Source organism: Monodelphis domestica, chromosome 4 (genome assembly GCF_027887165.1).
Source record: "Monodelphis domestica isolate mMonDom1 chromosome 4, mMonDom1.pri, whole genome shotgun sequence".
NCBI classification, from domain to species: Eukaryota; Metazoa; Chordata; class Mammalia; order Didelphimorphia; family Didelphidae; genus Monodelphis; species Monodelphis domestica.
Window position 1 is genome coordinate 57,605,288 of NC_077230.1, and position 17,807 is coordinate 57,623,094.

At 38.8% G+C, this 17,807-nt stretch overlaps 1 protein-coding gene and 1 long non-coding RNA gene across 2 annotated transcripts; one reads left to right on the forward strand and one right to left on the reverse strand.

The window, feature by feature from the left end:
- Positions 1–3,300: 3,300 nt before the first annotated feature.
- LOC103102147 (uncharacterized) lies at positions 3,301–13,223 on the reverse strand. The gene is made up of 2 exons (XR_467103.3): positions 12,921–13,223; positions 3,301–3,767 (listed from the first exon to the last, which is right to left on the reverse strand). It is a non-coding gene; the product is annotated as an uncharacterized LOC103102147 (long non-coding RNA).
- On the forward strand, positions 13,069–17,317 carry LOC103102312 (uncharacterized). The gene is made up of 3 exons (XM_056793397.1): positions 13,069–13,310; positions 14,051–14,100; positions 15,049–17,317. The coding sequence occupies exon 3, from the start codon at positions 15,064–15,066 to the stop codon at positions 17,287–17,289; it is 2,226 nt and encodes a 741-aa protein (XP_056649375.1). The 5' UTR covers positions 13,069–13,310; positions 14,051–14,100; positions 15,049–15,063; the 3' UTR covers positions 17,290–17,317.
- The last annotated feature ends 490 nt before the right edge of the window (positions 17,318–17,807 follow it).

The window sequence follows — 17,807 nt, forward strand, 5'->3', positions numbered from 1 at the left end:
GTTCCCAATTATTTGATATTATCTAGAGTGATTTTAAATGGAGTTTCTCTTTCTAGCTCTTGCTGATGATTTTTGTTGGAAATATATAGAAATGTTAATGATTTATGTGGGTTTATTTTGTATCCTGCAGCTTTGCTAAAATTATTTCTCCTAGTTTTTCTCTAAGTATACCATCATATCATCTGCAAAGAATGATAATTTAGTTTCTGCGTTACTGACTTTAATTCCTTCAATTTCTTTTTCTTCTCTAATTGCTACAGCTAGAATTTCTAGTCATCTTTACCTCCTAAAATATACTAGTGCCTCTTATTATTTTGCATGATTTCAAGTCAAGGTCAAAGGCCATCTGTATCAAATCTGGTTTTGAACCTCTACTGGACACCAATGAGCAGGGTAAGGATTCTTTGAATCCTTATCTGGAGAAACAGACTACTTCAGTCACTGACCACCTTCTGAATATTTTAAAGATCTATGACCATTTCACCATTTTCAGGTACCTTCAGCTCACACAGTTCCTTCTCCAACTATGTCTATTACAGCAGATTCTCTATTTCTACCTCCTCTATCTCCACCATCACTGTAGCTACCATTACTGTTACAGCAGCTGTCACCACCACCACCACCACCACTACTAACATCACCACCTCCACCAACACCCCAATCAGGTTCACAACCTAGGTCTCTGACAAGATCTCAGCCCCCACCTCTACATCTTCATTTGCTTTTGACTCCACCTGAACCTTCATTCATTCAGTGCCCAGAGGGCCAAGAAACAGGCTGAAGTTCCTCATCATAGAGAGGCTCAAAGTGCATCTGAAACCCACTTTGTCTGTGAAATTCATCTGCATGGCTACTCTCCCCCAGTGATCATCACTACCATCCCTACCATAGTGACCATGTTTTCTACCATGACCTCCCTAATATAATAAAATGACAATTCTACCTAAATTATTATTCAGTGCCATACCAATCAAATAACCAAAACTATTTTATAGAACTAGAAAAAAAATAAAATACATATGGAAGAACAAAAGATCTAGGCTATCAATGGAATTAATGAAAAAAAGTGAAGAATTAACAGTACTAGATCTCAAGCAGTAATCATCAAAACAAACTGGTACTGGCTAAGAAATAAATTGGGGGATCAATGGAATAGATTAGGGGTAATAGGCCTTAGCAATCTAGTATTTGCTAAACTCAAAGATTTTGGGATAAGAACTAACTATTTGACAAAAACTTCTTGGAAAACTAGAAAACAGTATGACAGAAACTAGGTATAGACCATTATCTCACTCCCTATACCAAGATAAGGTGAAAATGGGTATATTAATTTTTATGTAAAGGGTGATACTTTAAATAAATTAGAGAAACACCAAATATTTACCTGCCAGATCCATGGAGAAGGGAAGAATTTATGACCAAACAAAAGATGGAGAATATTTTAAGATGTAAAATGAATAATTTTGACTGTTAGATTAAAAAGTTTTTGTATAAAAAAACCCAATGTAACCAACATTAGAAGAGAAACAACAAATTGAGAAAAATGTTTATAACAAATTTCTCAGATTTTCTCATTTCTCATTATATAGGTCTCATTTCTCAAATATATAAATAAGTCAAAAGTATAAAAATATAAACCATTTCCCAATTGACAAATGGTCAAAGTATGTGAACATCATAATGTCTTTTTATCTGGGAAGTTGTGCAGATACTTATTTCCTATATATATGGTTCTGTTGCACATTCAATTGCAGGAATTTTTTCTCTTAAAGCAGTTTCTAGAGAGCACTTTTAGAATAGCCATGCCATCAGTATTTTTAACCATGAAGGCCTCATGGATTTGTGCAGTCCCTAAGGTCTATCAGCAAAAATTCTATGATCTTTAAGTAAGTAATGGAAGAAAATACAAGAAAGAAACTAAAAAGCTATAAGATAATAGTTCTGAGCTGGGAAGGACCTTTGGAGACACTGAATTTAATTCCTCTATTTATAGATGAGGAAATGGATACTCATATTGGTTAACTGACATGCCTAGGGTCATATTTGCCTGGTTGGTAAATTGGTAAAAATTAGGATTTGAACCCAGTGTCCCCAGACTCAAGGTACAATCCATGACACCATGCTGCCTCTCCTCAGATCTTGCCTATTAGAGTTTAGAAGGTTTGTTGTTCTGTTGTTGTCATGTCTGACTCTTTTTCATCTCATCTGAGATTTTTTTGGTAAAGATACTGGAGTGGTTTGCCATTTCCTTTTCTAGCTTGGTTTTTAAATGAGGAAACTGAGGGAAACAGGGTTAAATGATTTGTATCCTCTTTCCCTCATCCTCTTGGGTGTTTTATAGCAATTCAATAAATGCCACAGTACCCATAAACCTTAGTAAAAGACATCCATGGAATCCTAAGCACCTATTTTTCTGACTTCTTTTCTTATCTTCAGAGGAGATCATTCTTATAGTTCTATAATTCAAAATTTGAGTGCTTCAAAAGACACATAATTCATTGGTGTGAACATTTCTTCAAACAACACTTTTCAATATATCTTGTCAAACCATATTAATAAAAGGACATCTCCCTTAAAGTTAAAATCCCATTATGTTGTTTTCAACACTTTGGTGACCTTCCCAATGTAGCAAGAAAGTCTTGGTTTCAGGTCAATGCTTCAAGACTTGTCAGTTTGACATTGGCAGAAGGCAAATGACACAGCCAGGAGGTGTCTGAGGTCAGATTGTAACTCAAGAAGATGAATTAGGAAGCAAACTTAAGGTCTGGCACCATATCCATTGTGCTATCTAGATCATAGTTGGAGAGGCTGAGAACTTAACTCTTGTGAGAGAATATTCAGAGGGAGGAGAATAATAATAGATAGAGTGCTGAACTTAGGGAGGCAGATATGTGTTTGAAACTTGCCTCAGTCGCTTATCAATTATGTGATTCTGGACCACTCTTCAACTTCCTTTTCCTCATCTGTTAAATGGGCATGCTAATAGATGTAGTCATGACCTCCCAGGATTATTATGAAATTAAAAAAAGATAATGTGCATGAAAACAAGCACTATATAAATGCCCATCATGATCATTTGGAGACATATATGTGGTTGAATCAGTAAATTAGGTTGTTACCACAAGCTGTATTTTGGAGCATTTTCTATGGTAATAATAATAGTTAAGGTTTACATGGTAACTGAAGGTTTGAAAACATTTATTAAGGTCATTTCAAGTCATATCAAGTCAGCAAGCATTTATTAAGCAATTTATTAGGTGACAGGCAGTGTGTTAATAAAAATGCAATCCAAAAGAAAGATTGTCTCTGTCCTTAAGAAATTTATTTTCCAGTGGGGGAAGGCAAAAAAGAAAAGGTCGGGGGTGGCTGAAGAGGCACAAGGACATAGTTGGCCTGGATTCTTTCTTAAAACTGAAGTTCTGAGTGGAACTAAATGATAGGGAATGAGTTACAAGCACAGATTAAATTTCCAGAGTGATTATTTGATACAACAACCCTTTTGAAAGATAGACTATAAACATTTTTCAGATGAAGAAACTTAGTAGGTAGGAGGTTAAGTGACATGCCTTGGGAGATAGAGCTAGGGAAGGTATCTTCTTGACATCAAACTTGGCATACCATGATGAGTGCTGATAAATGATTCAGAGCCTGCCATTTTGGGGAATGTGTTTTGGATCCAATGTAATATTATTGAACATTTCTCTTTCCAGAGTAGTTGCAATGTTTGTTCCCCAGTCCACAGAACTTTTGTTCAGAAGTAGAAATATCTAGAAGAGGAAGGAGGAAAGACAAGTTGAGCCAACAGAGTATGAAGTGTGATAAGGAAGAAAGTTAAATTTCAAAGTCACACTGTTGAGAAAGGAGGAGATATAGAGGACACATGCAAATGAGCAACTCTACTGGAGGACCTAGGGGAAATCAAAGGGCTTATGGTATGCCTGGGCATTAGCTGCCAATAAGTTGGCCACCTCCTCCTGAGTAATTGGCAAAGGCAAATGAACACCAGAGTTAGTCATCTAGCTGCTAACATTGGATCAGGGTGACCTCAGGAATATCTTTGCCTTTAGCCAACATGGAGAATTATGGAACTTTGGGTAGAATGATAGTGACAACATTGTCTTCTTGGAATCCCCAGATTATCTCTTTCCCTAGACTATTCCCAGAGTTAAAACAAAAGATAGATGAAGATTGAATGAACTGTGAATTGGGTTTGCCTTTTCCCCAGGGACTGGGTTTAAAGAAAACAATAAACTATTAAATATCTTTCCAATCACCTTAGCCAGGATTAGCTAAAGACAATTTAAAACCTGAAGTACATATCAACCACCCAAACATCTGTGACTCTGACCCTTTCTTTCCCAAGCATCAGTAAAATCATCTAACCAGGCTGTTCCCCTTTTCCCAAGATTATTTAAGCACTCCACTTTCTGTAGTTCAGTGGAAGTCCTAAGATTGTGGTTCTGTGCATCTTTCCAGACTGATCTGTCTCCCTCTAGCAAAGGTTCATTATTATAAGTACTTTGGTAGTTTTGTATTTTTTTTAGGTCAAGACAATAGTAATATCTTTAATTGGTGATTCATATTTAACTCGCCAGAAAGATAATGAGCCCAGAGTACCTTATTATGTTGTGGGAGAGCTTTAAGGCAAAACTCTGGATCTGGACAGGTTGCCCTTGTCAAGAATGACAGACTCCAATAGCTAGTTTAAAAATAATAATATTTAAAAAGATTTATTAATTTGAATGTAAGTCAAATGGGATGGCTGAGGAAGGCAGAGAAAGTGGAATGTTGCCTCCTTGAGGAGATGGGCTTTATATGCCCTTTTGACAACAGGACCTAGGTGACTAGAGATGGGATGATGATGGCATGGTACTGGGTTTCAGGAACCCAAGATGGGTCATGTGGTTATGATCTAGGTCTCAAAGTCAAAAGGAGGTGAACTATTCCGTTTAAAGGTTAATCTGGAATATAAAATAGATGCTTGTTAGGATCAAGCTGGGAGGTGCTCATCAAGGATGAAGGGAGAGGCCAGAGGGAATCTTCCTCTTAGCTCAGTCACTTTCCCTTAGTACTGCAGGAATGCAAGGAAAAATGAGTCTTTTGTGTACTCTCTGACCTGGCCCACAATCTGGGGTTTTGGGGTGTCTAGTGGAAGTCTATACCCCTGTATCAATTATTCTATACTTTGTGAATTCCATGGGTATCTCTATGTTGCAAAAGATACTAGATACTGTCTGAGAGTTACTATGCCTTCATGTGTAAATGGATTTCAGAGTAGAGGTGGGAGGATAAATCCTTGACCCCAAGACTTCAACACTTATTAAAAAAGAAAAATAATAACCTGATAGGAAAAATAGGAGTCACAAGGCAGAGACCATATGTCTTGGTCTTCCCACTTTCTCCTCAAATTTCAAACTACCCTGTAATTTTTTTAAATACTGTAAGTATTGGAAGACCTTTTACTTTGAGTCCTGAACTTATGTTGAAGGATAATAAAACCCAGATTTCTTTATACTTCTATAATTTCTGCACTGTGCTAAATGTATTTCAACTACAATTACCTACCAGCTGAACTCAGAAACAAGATATTTCTGCCATAACACTAGGGAATTGTGGAATACTAGTGTCTGAGAATCAAAGTTCTGGTTAACCCAAAGGGTATTGACACATGGTTGGATGAAGCTTATTCCCATTCTTCCTTTGCTTCAAAACTGGAGGAAGGAATGATTCTTCTTGCAAATGCCAACACTTCTATTTGTGCTCTTCATTTTAAGTCCTCCTGTTTCCTCTAATAGACTGTTCCTTTGATCATTTCCTTTCTTACTGCAATTCTGGTCTCTTCTTAAGTACTGGCTCCTCTCCTATTGCTTACAACATATCATTGCTCTACTTTTGAAACAATCTTTGGTTCATCCTACCATAATCTCAAGATATAAGCATAGATCTGTCTTCCTTTTCATAGCCTAACTCTTAGAAAAATCAGTCTATTCTCACTCCCTATTTCCTCAACTTCCACTTACTTTAAAAAAAATTTATTCATTTAAAAATTTTTCCACATAAATTTTCTGAAATTATATGATCCACATTGTCTCCCTCCCTTCTTCTTTCCTCCCTTCTGGAGTTGACAGGCAATTCAATCTGGGTTATATATGTATTATCATGTATAACATATTGCCATATTATTCATTTTTGTAGGCAAATAATCTTATAAAACCAGAACCTTTAAAAATGCCCCCCAAACAAGTGATAAATCATATGTTTTCATCTGCACCTCTATTCAACAGTTCTTTCTCTGGATGTGGATAGCATCCTTTGTCATAAGTTCCACAGAATTGTCCTGGATCATTGCATTGCTGTCAGTAGCAAAGTCTATCACATTTGATCCTTCCATTATATTGCAGTTACCATGTATAATGTTCTTCTAGTACTGCTTATTTCATTCTGCATCAGTCGATATAGGTCTTTCCAGCTCTTTCTGAAGTCATCTTGTTCTTTATAGCATAACAGTGTTCCATCACTATCATATACCACAATTTGTTCAACCATTCCCCAGTTGAGGGGCATTCCCTTAATTTTCAATTCTTTGCCATCACAAAAATGGCAGCTATAAATATTTTTATAAAAATAAGTCTTTTCCCACTTTTTTTTAATCTCTTTGGGATACAAATATTGGATTAAAAGGTATACAGTCTTTTATAATCCTTTGGACATAATTCCAAATTGCCCTCCAGAATGGATGGATCAGTTCACAACTCCACCAGCAATGCATTAGTATCCCAACTGTGCCACCCCCCCCCAATATTTATCATTTTCCTTTACTGTCATATTGGCCAATCTGATAAGTGGAAGGTGGTACCCCAGAGTTGTTGTAATTTTTAAATGTTTTAATTTGCATTTCTCTAATCAAGAGGGACTTAGAACATTTTTTCATATGGTTGATAGTTTTGATTTCTTTGTCTGAAAACTGCCTATTCATATCCTTTGGCCATTTATCAATCAGGCTTCTATTTACTTTTTGACCAATTTTACCCTAGATTCTTACCTCACCATTTAATTGAAACTTGTCTTTTTAAGTTTAGCAATGATCTCTTAGTGGCCAAATCCAATTGCTTTTTTTAGTCCTTAACCTTCTTGACCTCTCTGCAGCATTTGACACTGTTGACCACCTTCTCCTTCTAGATATCCTCTTTTTCTTGGATTTCCATGACACTGCTCTCTCCAAGCGCTCAGTTCCCACTGAAGGATGATCATCACAATGCATGGATACATTCTAGGCCTCTGTTTTACCTTACTCTCTTGACACCATCTCTTGGTGATCTCATCAGCTTTCGTAGGATCAACTGTCATTCCTATGTAGATATAACTACCAGATCTATAAAGGTAGCCCAATATCTCTTCTGAACTGCATTTTTGCATCACCAACTATAGTTGTACAAAAATGCAAGTCCTAGGTAACTCAAACTCAATAGAACTCAATTATCTTTTCCCTCAAATTCTTCCCTCTTAAGTCCTCTATTCCTCTTGAGCATATTACTCTTTGTCTAGTACCCAAGTTTGAAACCTGGAGGTTACTCTTGACTCTTCATTCACTCATATAATCAGTAATCATATATTATTGAGTCTACCTCCACAATACATCTTGAACAAATACCCTTTTCTACTTAAAGAGCCACCACCCTATTTCAAGTCCTCCTTACCTCTCACCTGGATGATTTCTGGAGGCTCTTACTTACCTTGCTAGCTTTAGGTTTCCTCCCTCTCCAATCCATTTTCCACACAGATGCCAAATTGATAACCATAAAACCCAAAATCTGACCATGACATTACCCTACTCAAGACACTAAAATGATTCTCATTGATTTCTAAAGTATAAAATATTCACTTAATTTGTAAAGCCTCTCACAGTAGCCTACTTTTCCAAGCTTATTTCACATTACTTTCCTTCATGAACCTGTTTTCTAGACAAAGTGATGTACTAACTGTTCGTCATATGTAACATTTTGTAAGTCAGCTCTTTTTTCCAGGCCTAGAATGCACTTACTCTTCTCACTTCTTTGATCTCTGTCTCAAAGAATCTTTAGTTTCCTTAAAAATTTAGCTTGTGTCACCTCCTGTAGGAAGCCTGCTGGATTTTCTCCAGGGGATAGTGCTCTTGACATGGGCATTGTACCCCCAGAAACTCTGGCAAACTATTATCAGGAAAATTCCTTTGCTACCTTATATCCTCATGACTCCTAACCCAAAACATCTAATATCTCCGATAAAACCCTGACATGATTGTCCTCCTTTGATCCTCCTTTAGATTTAAGATGGACAGAGAGATGCACCTCCAGCCTACACCTCGATACTATCCTGCTGTATCTCAGACATCTGTCTGTTCCCTAAAACCAAAGAATCTTGCATGAGGGTCATTCCCTATGTCTCCAGGCAGACTCCAACAGATGACCAAACCCCTGACCAAATTGTTGAGGGTTTACCACTCCAGAGTCATGTCCTCACCATGACACAGCATCTGTTGTAAAGAGTATAAAATCCCCAGAATTTATGTTGTCTGGGGAACAGCTTTTCCATCCATGCTGTCCTCCCAAGGAGCAGCCTTCCATCTTGTTGTTCCACCTGTACTATCATCCTGGCCATTTTCAACATTGCTTTCTAAATGAATAAAATTTTCTTTTTACTTTTAAGCTAAGTTTTAGAGTCTTGCATTCTTGCAGAAAGGTATCCTTCCTGAACCCAAGGGGTGCACCTCTTTACTCCCATAACACTCTCTACCTAGAAATTATTTTCTAAATAGTTTTTGTTTAATTTTCTACAAGCATGTGGTTTTTTTATACAGATTCCGTACATTTTGAAGTCAAGGACTATTTGTCTCTGTATTCCTAGTTCTTAGCCAATGCCTGGCATTTAGTAACCATTTACTAAAGCACTGGAATTTAGATAGGTGTTAAAGGGTTGCAAATTGGATTTTGACTGATGAGGTAACTGTGATTCAGGAAGGAAAATGAATGTGCTAAAGGTAGTGAGATGTATGACCCAGGATGACTGTATTCTGTTTGCACATTGGGAATCCTCCAGATCATCATTCCTTACAGCACAATAGTATTCCATCACCATCATATATCACAGTTTGTTCAACCATTTCCCAACCAAGGCACAACCCTTTATTTTCCTTTTTTTTTTGCCACCACAAACAGTGTGGCTTTGAATATTGTTGTGCAAGTATTTTCCCTTATTATCTCTTTGGGGTACAAAATTAGTAGTAGTATGGATGGATCAAAGAGCATGTAATCTTTTAAAGCCCTTTGGGCATAATTCCAAATTGCCTTCTAGAATGGTTGGATTAATTCCACCAGCAATGCATTAGTATCTCAATTTTGCCACATCCCCTCCAACATTTATTATTTTCCTCTACTGTCATAGTGGCCAATCTGCTAGGTATGAAGCAGTACCAAAAGAGGTGTTTTGATTTGCATTTCTCTAATTGGGAGGGATTTAGAACACTTTTTCATGTGCTTATTGATAGTTTTGATTTCTTCATCTGAAAACTGCCTATTCATATCCCTTGGTCATTTGTCAATTGGAGAATGGTTTGGTTTCTTGTACAATTGACTTAGTTCCTTATAAATTTGAGAATTTAGACCTTTGATAGAGGTTTTTGTTATAAAACTTTCCACCCAATTCGTTGCTTCCCTTCTAATTTTGGTTGCATCATTTTTGTTTGTGCAAAACCTTTTAAATTTAATATAATCAAAGTCATTCATTTTATATTTAGTAATGTTCTCTAACTCTTGCTTGGTCTTAAATTCCTTCCTTTTTTGTAGATCTGATAGTAATACTATCATCTATACTAATTACCTAATTTGTATATACTTTCCCTCTTTATATTTAAGTCATTTAATTTATAGCATATGAGATGTTGATCTAAATCTGATTTTTCCCATACTGTTTTCCAATTCTCCAAGCAGTTTTTGTGTTTATACTGGATTTTTGTTTCCAAAGCTGGGCTACTTGGGTTTATCAAACACTACCTTGCTGAGGTCATTTACCCCAAGTCTATTCCATTGATCCACCCTTCTATCTCTTAGCCAGTACCATATTGTTTTAATGATCACTGTATAGTACAATTTGAGATCTGGTACTGCTAGGTTTCCATCATACACATTTTTTTTCATAAGTTCTCTTGATATTCTTGATCTTTTCTTCTTCTAAATGAACTTTGTGATAATTTTTTTCCAATTCTATAAAAATGTTTTTTGGTAGTTTGATAGGTATAGCACTGAACCAGAAAATTAATTTAGGTTTTGTGTACATATTAGGAAACTAAGTTGGATCTTGAAGAGATCTAAATGAACTAGACTAGTGCTTCTCAGCTTTGAGTTTTATGATAATTCAGTTGGTTTCCAATTGTTTAAGAGAGTGTTATAGTGCAAGGAGTAAGTATCAAGATTAGAGTCCAAGTATTTCTGAATCCCTTTCCAATACTCTATTGACTATGCCATGCTACCATAGATAAGTAACCTACTGAGGATTTATTTCACTCGTGTGTACCTGGAGAAAGTTCAATGACAAGCAAAAGCATAAGAGTGGAGAGTTGGATGGGCCAATTTAGCCCAACTTGTACATTGTGACTGTGAAAATATGATTTCAAGACTTTGAATTGCCAAAACTGTAAAGATAATTTTAGTGTCTTGATTTTATATCAAAAATAAGTGGTCGCCATGGGAAAAATTCCCAAATATGAAATACCCAAGTCAGCTGGGTTTTATGGAGATTTTAATTAATACAAATGAAGGAATTAAGGAAAGGGAAAAAGACAGAGTAAGAGGAAATAGTAGGAAAAGGGTAGGGCTTAGGCCAATGGCCTAGGCCTTTTCTCTTTAAGAGAGAAACTAAGTCAGTCTTTATTCACTCACTATAAGATCTTTCCAAGCAAAAACTCTAGTGTTCAGAGACCCAGCAGCCTCCTCTGACTCCTGACCTCTAATTCAGCTTCCAAAGCTGAACTAAATCGAACTACCTTGAACTGGTACAGACAGCTCCTTTTAAAGAGAAATTTCTCTTGTGCCACCTCCCCTAAATTTTCACATCTACCAATCACAGTAGAAGCTTTTCCTAGGACAGCCCATTCTTAGTTTTTAGTTCTCACCTTCTCTGGGTAGATTATATCTTCTGAGTACTTCACACCTCTTTGCTAAGCTTGCCCTTTGTAAGTTGCCTGACCTGTTAGTCATTAATTTGACCTTCATAGGTACTTAGCACCCTTTTGTATTAGATCTAAAAATAGACCTATCTTAAGGGCTTTTGCCTCACTATAAATATGGTTTGGGGACTTTTCCTCATTGTTCCATCAGGAGTTTACAACTTTATCTTCCCCTAAAGTATGCCTAAGTATGGGTGGAGTATTGTTAGAGTTCCCAATATATTCCTGACCAAGTACCTTCATTGTTTAAAATGGGGAATAGCCTTAACCAAATATTCCGAGGTAGAGCCTGAGAAATTTTAAGATTCACAACATGAAAGGACTCCCTACTGCAATATGCTTGATCTCTGATGGGGAACAACTCACTATTGGTATAGCTGGTTTCACTTTTATACTGGGGATACAAAGGGTAACTAGGAATACAAAAATAGTTAGTGGTTAGGAAGCTTTTTCTGCTTCTTACATCAAGTCTCAATTTGCCTTTGTGTAATTCTGGTTGGGCTGCTCCCCTTGGGTTCCATTCTTCAAGATGCCTTGATAGATATGGGACTTCCAAGAAGGGAAATCACATATTAATTCTTATACCAGCTACTTTCTCCATCTTGCTTAGGAGTTCCAGGGAGAGGGCAATAAAATTATTCTCATCTATCCATGACTTAATTACAAATGCTTGCACAATAAAGGAGACATCTAAATGCTGAAAAATAACATCCATCTGAACAGTCCTATAGGTCTAGAGCCAGAAGAGATTTTAGAGACTATCTGACTAAACTCTGCTTCACAGAGGAGAAACTAAGCTCCATGGGCATTAAGCTCACATGGGTAGTAAGAATTAGAGGTAGGATTTGAACACAGATTCTTTGACTCCTCAGCCAGTGCCTTTTCTAATCTCACTGCCTCTAACTTCAGTGCAGGGTTGCTTGAGTTCATTGTATCAGCATCACCTTAAGACATCTTTTTCCATTTTTAAGTCTTTTTCCCCAAACTCCCCATACACTTTATCCTTATTCTTCCTCTCTCATCTTCCTTTCTGGTCCTAATAACTAGGAGATTGCTTTCAGTCAGACAAAGACAAGCAAAGCTTTATGATGTCATTTTACCCTTAGATTCTCTGTCTATAGAACTTAATCAAAGGTTGAGTCCTATGATAGGCATCAGAAGAAATAAATCAGTTTTTTTTCTGTAAGGAGAGAGTGCTATTTTTCTAAATTGGTTGATTTTACTCTTAGTGACCTTATTTGTTATTGGGGATCTTAACTTTTTTGTATTAAGGAAACTTGTAACTATGTAGACCAGAAGCTAGAATTAAACCAGCTAAGTTAATTTATCTTAAAAGTGTTTGAAAAATGTTGAAATTCTTCCTGGTAGACTGCAAAAAGTCATGTTTAGGGGTATCCAGAGACAAACATGATGACAGACATTCTTTTGGGGCCAAAAATGAAAGAAGAAAAAGGAAAGAGGCTGAAGGAGATGGTTACACAGTTTATGAAAACCAAGAGACAGTAGCTGATAGAATTTCAATCCTGGGCTTCAGTTTGGGATTTATCGTAGTCAATAGGAGAAAGGTTATCATAGGATCATAGAGAGTTTGGGGTCAGAAGAGACCTCAGAGAATATTTGATCCAATCCCTTATTTTATAGATGAGAAAAGAGAAACTGAGGAAAAGCAAGTGAAGTGGCTTGCTCAGCATTATGCAAAAGATTTAAACCAAATACTCACAACTCCAGGGAGTGAAGCATTATTTAACTCTAGCTCTGAGTTCCTTGATCTAATACTGCCTGAAATATCCTGGAGATGACTTTCAGGAGGTCAAAGGACAACTGGTCTTTATGATCTCAGTGCAACTTCAAGGCTCCTGTTTGGGATGAGAGGCTAGAGGTTCAGTCCTGCTAGGAGGTATAGCTGGTTTTTTTTTCCCTTCAAGCTAGGATGCAACTGATCCCTGCAGCAGAGAAGAATGATCTTTCTGAACAGACATTTTTTCAATTGTTTCATTGCCATTAGAGATCTATTAATTTTTTAGTCTCCTCCAAACAAGGAGACCACTTGGAATTGGATTAGTTCCTGTTCTTGGGAATATTTTTCCTGCCTTTCTTTAAATTCCTTTTGGTGAGAGATCACTTTGGGATTGGGAGACAAGAGGCAAGAGGTGTGGGGGAAGGGGCTGTATGATCCAGGATGACTCTCCTCTGTATGTATTAGCAATCAGAATTGGGTTTTGAAGAGATTAAGACTAATGTTTCTCAGCTCCAATTTTATAGTGATTCAGTTTATTTCCAAGTTGTCTAAGGGGGAGTATTTCCAAATTCTCTAGAAACCCCCTTAAAATGAAACTCATTTAATTGTCCTTAAACTATGGTTATTGCTGCATGCCAGAAATGTCTTTGAGAAAGCAGAGTTGAGAGTGGTGTGAACTTGAAGGGCTTCAACCAAATCAGTGTTAGACAAAATTGGTTTGGGGGCAATGTATGATTCAGGGGCAATGAGAAATTCACTCCAGTTAAGAAAGTAACCACCTGTTAGCTAAATGAAAGTTTGCCACTAAAATGATAGATTTCTAGGTAGGCAACTGTTCTCAGTTGTTTCCACTTTCATGGGAATGAAGTTATCAGTTATTTGGACAAAGTGGATTATAACGAAGTCAGGTAGAGAAGAGCTTCAAGACAATGACTGATTGGAAAGGGGAGACTCTAAATTTATATTAACCAAATCTAATCACAATGATTGGAGACTGTAGGGAATGAAGAAATCCTCTAGGCAGGACTGGCTATAACTATGCTGAATCAGTTATTTGATTATTAGTGGGCAACCTTAATTCTTCATTTATTTGTTAATGTTATGTTCCCAAGGACAACCTTCAGGAACCAAATGGGGAAAAAACAGAGACATTTTCCAAAAGGTGAGACCTTTAGATTTTAGGCATTCAAATGATTCCCCTTCCATCTTTCTGGAGCCACTAAGTATTCCTCCTATGATCCACGGTTTCCTTTTTCTGAGATTCCCAACCGTCTGCTCTGCATCTTTCTTGTAGCAGGCCTTCAAAGACTACATGATGTCGCTGGAAGTACAGTTCTTGGTACTGACAACTGGGTTCCAGCTCTTACCCTATTGTTAGAGCCTCATAAGTCACTCTACATTTTCGCAACTTTTATTTTTTGATTTCCCATTTGACAGTGTGACCTTGAATAAGTAACCAGACGACCTTGTGTTTAAGACTGACAAGTGGAGGTAATATTCCTCTCCTGAGGCTCTTGTTGAAGAGATCATGTGATCCATTAATGCTTTGTAAACTGTACATTCTTATGCAAAGATATGATTATTCTCAGATTCCCGTCACCCTTCCCTACTCCTCCACATTTGTCTTTCCTATCCATGTTGTTGATGATCCTCCCTCACACCATCATCTTCTTCATTAGCAGTTCTGCCCCAGGTCCCTACCAAAGGCCATTGTCACCAGGCCAAGGTGGTGCTCTTGCCAGGCTTGCCTCAACAGACTGCTGCATTAGGCAAAGAAGAACAAGTCAGGTCTAGAGCTGAGCAGATGGCCCTCCTCCAGCTTCAGACCAGAACCAACCTGCCATTCCTTCCTGATCACAAGCCCACCACACCTCTCCCCTTGGCACTGTGCCTGAAACACAAGGCAACAGCTGCCAAGATACCCCCTGCTAGCACGGGGACAGTGACTGCACCATTACCCCAGCTTAAGCATCCTTACAAAATAGCTAAACCATCCATGCTTCCTAAACACAATTACAGGGTTACAACTTTGCCCTCACTTTGTCCTGAGTACAGGGCCAAGGTCACTCCCAACCACTTGGTCACATCTACATCTTCCCTGTCCTCACAGAATGGAGTCACAGAGATGCCATCAGCAGCTCCCCAGATCCTGGCTAGACCTTCAGCTTCCCCATCAGATGACCAGAGACTCCAGGCCAAAGCCACTGCAGAGCTTCCATCGCATCCAGTCTACCGGGGGAACATCACCGTTTTGCCCCTTCTATATTCTGACTATATGACTCAATTACTGGGCCATGACAACAAGTCTGATAAATCGAGTTCATCGTCTCACTCTGACCATCAAACTCTTCCTTCTTCATATAGCAGCAATAGGACGAAAGCTTCATCAAGCCGTTCTCCTCAGGTTTGCTCATTAGGTCATGCCCAATGGACAGAAGAACAACCGCACGTTCATTATTGGGCCACTTCTCAAGCACGTCAGGATGAGACCGTCCTGGGCGCCAGTGGCCAGGCCACATCTCTACCAGGCTCTAACCACTTGGTCACGATTCCCTCAAGCCTGGACCCCCAAGACTCTTCTCTGGGCTCAGAACACCTGACCACACTTCCGCCTGGCCAGGACAATTGGGCATACATCCCACTGGACCTTGACCACCAGCGTACAACTCCACAGGGCCTCGGCAGTTGTACTGAAACTAAACTAAGCCATTGTGCCGTGGACACAATCCAAAAGGTTATGCCAAATCCAGAGGTGGCCCTGGACACCGACACTAGCCTAAGGCCTCCAACAGGACTGGATTGCTTGGCCGTACATCCAGTAGGCCTTAGACCTATGGATCATAATTGCCATGTTGAAGAGGCTCTGCTAGAGTCCGGTGTTCAGGAGACATCTCCACTAGCCTCAGGCCTTGGGGAAATGATATTCCAGGAATCTGATTACCAGGCTGAGGCTACAGCAAATGCCAATGATCTGATGGTCCCACACAGAGCAGTTGTGTGCCATCAGGAGTCAAGGACGTTGGAACCCAACTGCTGTAACAAATACCCAGAGAAACTGCAAAACTGGCCAATACCCCAAATGGTCCCACAAGCTAAGAGGGATGAGCCTGGCCATGATGGCCAGGGAGTATCTCCATCATCTTTGAACCTTGAGCCAATGCCATTGGGCGTGGATCATGAGATTACACATTACACTGACGCAGGTTGCCAGACGGAAGCTGTCGAAGCCCCCCATTCCCAGTCCTTTGTTCTGTATCCCCTGGAAATAAGGGCTCTGAGTCCCAACTGCCAAGCCAAATACCCAGAGGAACAAGAAAACCAGGTCACACTCCAAATAAGCTATAACCTCCAGGCTGAGGATATTGTACCCAACGCAAACGTTCAGGGGACCTCTCTACCCGTTGTGAGCCTCGAACCCCAGGCTTTCCTGCAACACAGTCCTGGCCAACAGGTTCAGCCTGCAGAAGACCCCAGTGCCATTCTTTCTATCCATTTAACTGAGCTGGAACACAGTACAGAATCTCCACAGTGCCCAGGAGATGGGACTCTACCTCTATCCACACCTGTTCCCAGGGTCAAATCTCCAGCTCTCTGTGATGCTCCAACTGAGGTTGAACTGAAGTGTGATGACCAATCTGAGGCTCAGCCTGGCCTCCAAGACCAGATTCTGAATAGAGATGCGCCATGTTTAAAGGGCATTGAGCCATTTAGCATTGAGAGGGGGATAATTCCTAATAGAATTGTAAATGCCGTCATCAGTTCTATCCCTCTGGAGAAAATCCAAATTGACCTCTATAAGGAAATCATTTTACAACAGAAGAGTCAGTGTCCTAATACCTGGCCCAATCAACTTATATCATCCAGTTATACAGTCTGTCTCATTTGTGCTGCATGGATCCCAAATGGTTGTCCCCATGTCGAAGAAATGAAACATCTTTTTAAAGCACAATTGTTGGCCATCCCAACGCCTCTGAATGATTCTGAGGAAAATGGGGTGAAATTAGTCCTCAAAATTTCCCAGCAGAAAAGGGCCCACTCCATTGTTAGGTTCCCACGCCCCGAAGATGGCATACTTAGACCCACGTTACGTGAACTTCTGTTGTCAGCTCATTCAGAGCCTTTGTCTCCTGAGTCACCCTTTTACCAACATCTACCTGCAAGGGTCCATCGGTCTGATTATATTCATGGCAAAAAGCACCAGCTATGGAGGGGAAAAATATCTGGTAGGAAACAACCATTCAAAGGGGAGTTGCACATGAAAGGCATTTCCAACAAGGAAGAAAAGCCAGAGAGACATGGGTTAGCTTCCAAATTTTTTCAAAGAATATTTCAGAGGAGAAGAAAAAATTAAATGAATTATCTTTTCTCTTTTTAAGAAACTGGTCACTGTATATCTTTAATATTTTTATTTGATTTTGTGTCTCACTTTGTATTCTTTATAGACAGGAAAATAAGGAGAACTTCCTTTTAGTATTCATGAGGAAATCTAGACTCTCAGTAGGAGATATATCAATAGGAGCAGTTCCCATAATTATAATTCCCTAGGCTTACACAGTCACAGATCTTTGGGAGGTAGCTATTATTATATGCATTTTATAGTTATGGAAGTTGAGACAAACAGAGGTTAAATGACTTGCCCAAGGTCACACAACTAGCAAGTGTCTGACATCAAATTTAAACTCAGATCTTCCTTAGTCCAGGCATGTTGTTCTATCTATTTTGCCAGCCAATGTAGAGAAAAGCAAACAGCAAGAGAAGCAATTTACATAATGACCATAGTAATGTAAAGGAAAACAAGTATTGAAAGACTCAAACTGTGATCAATGAAATGGCATCATAAGTGGTAAAGCATGCCTCCCTCCTCTATGT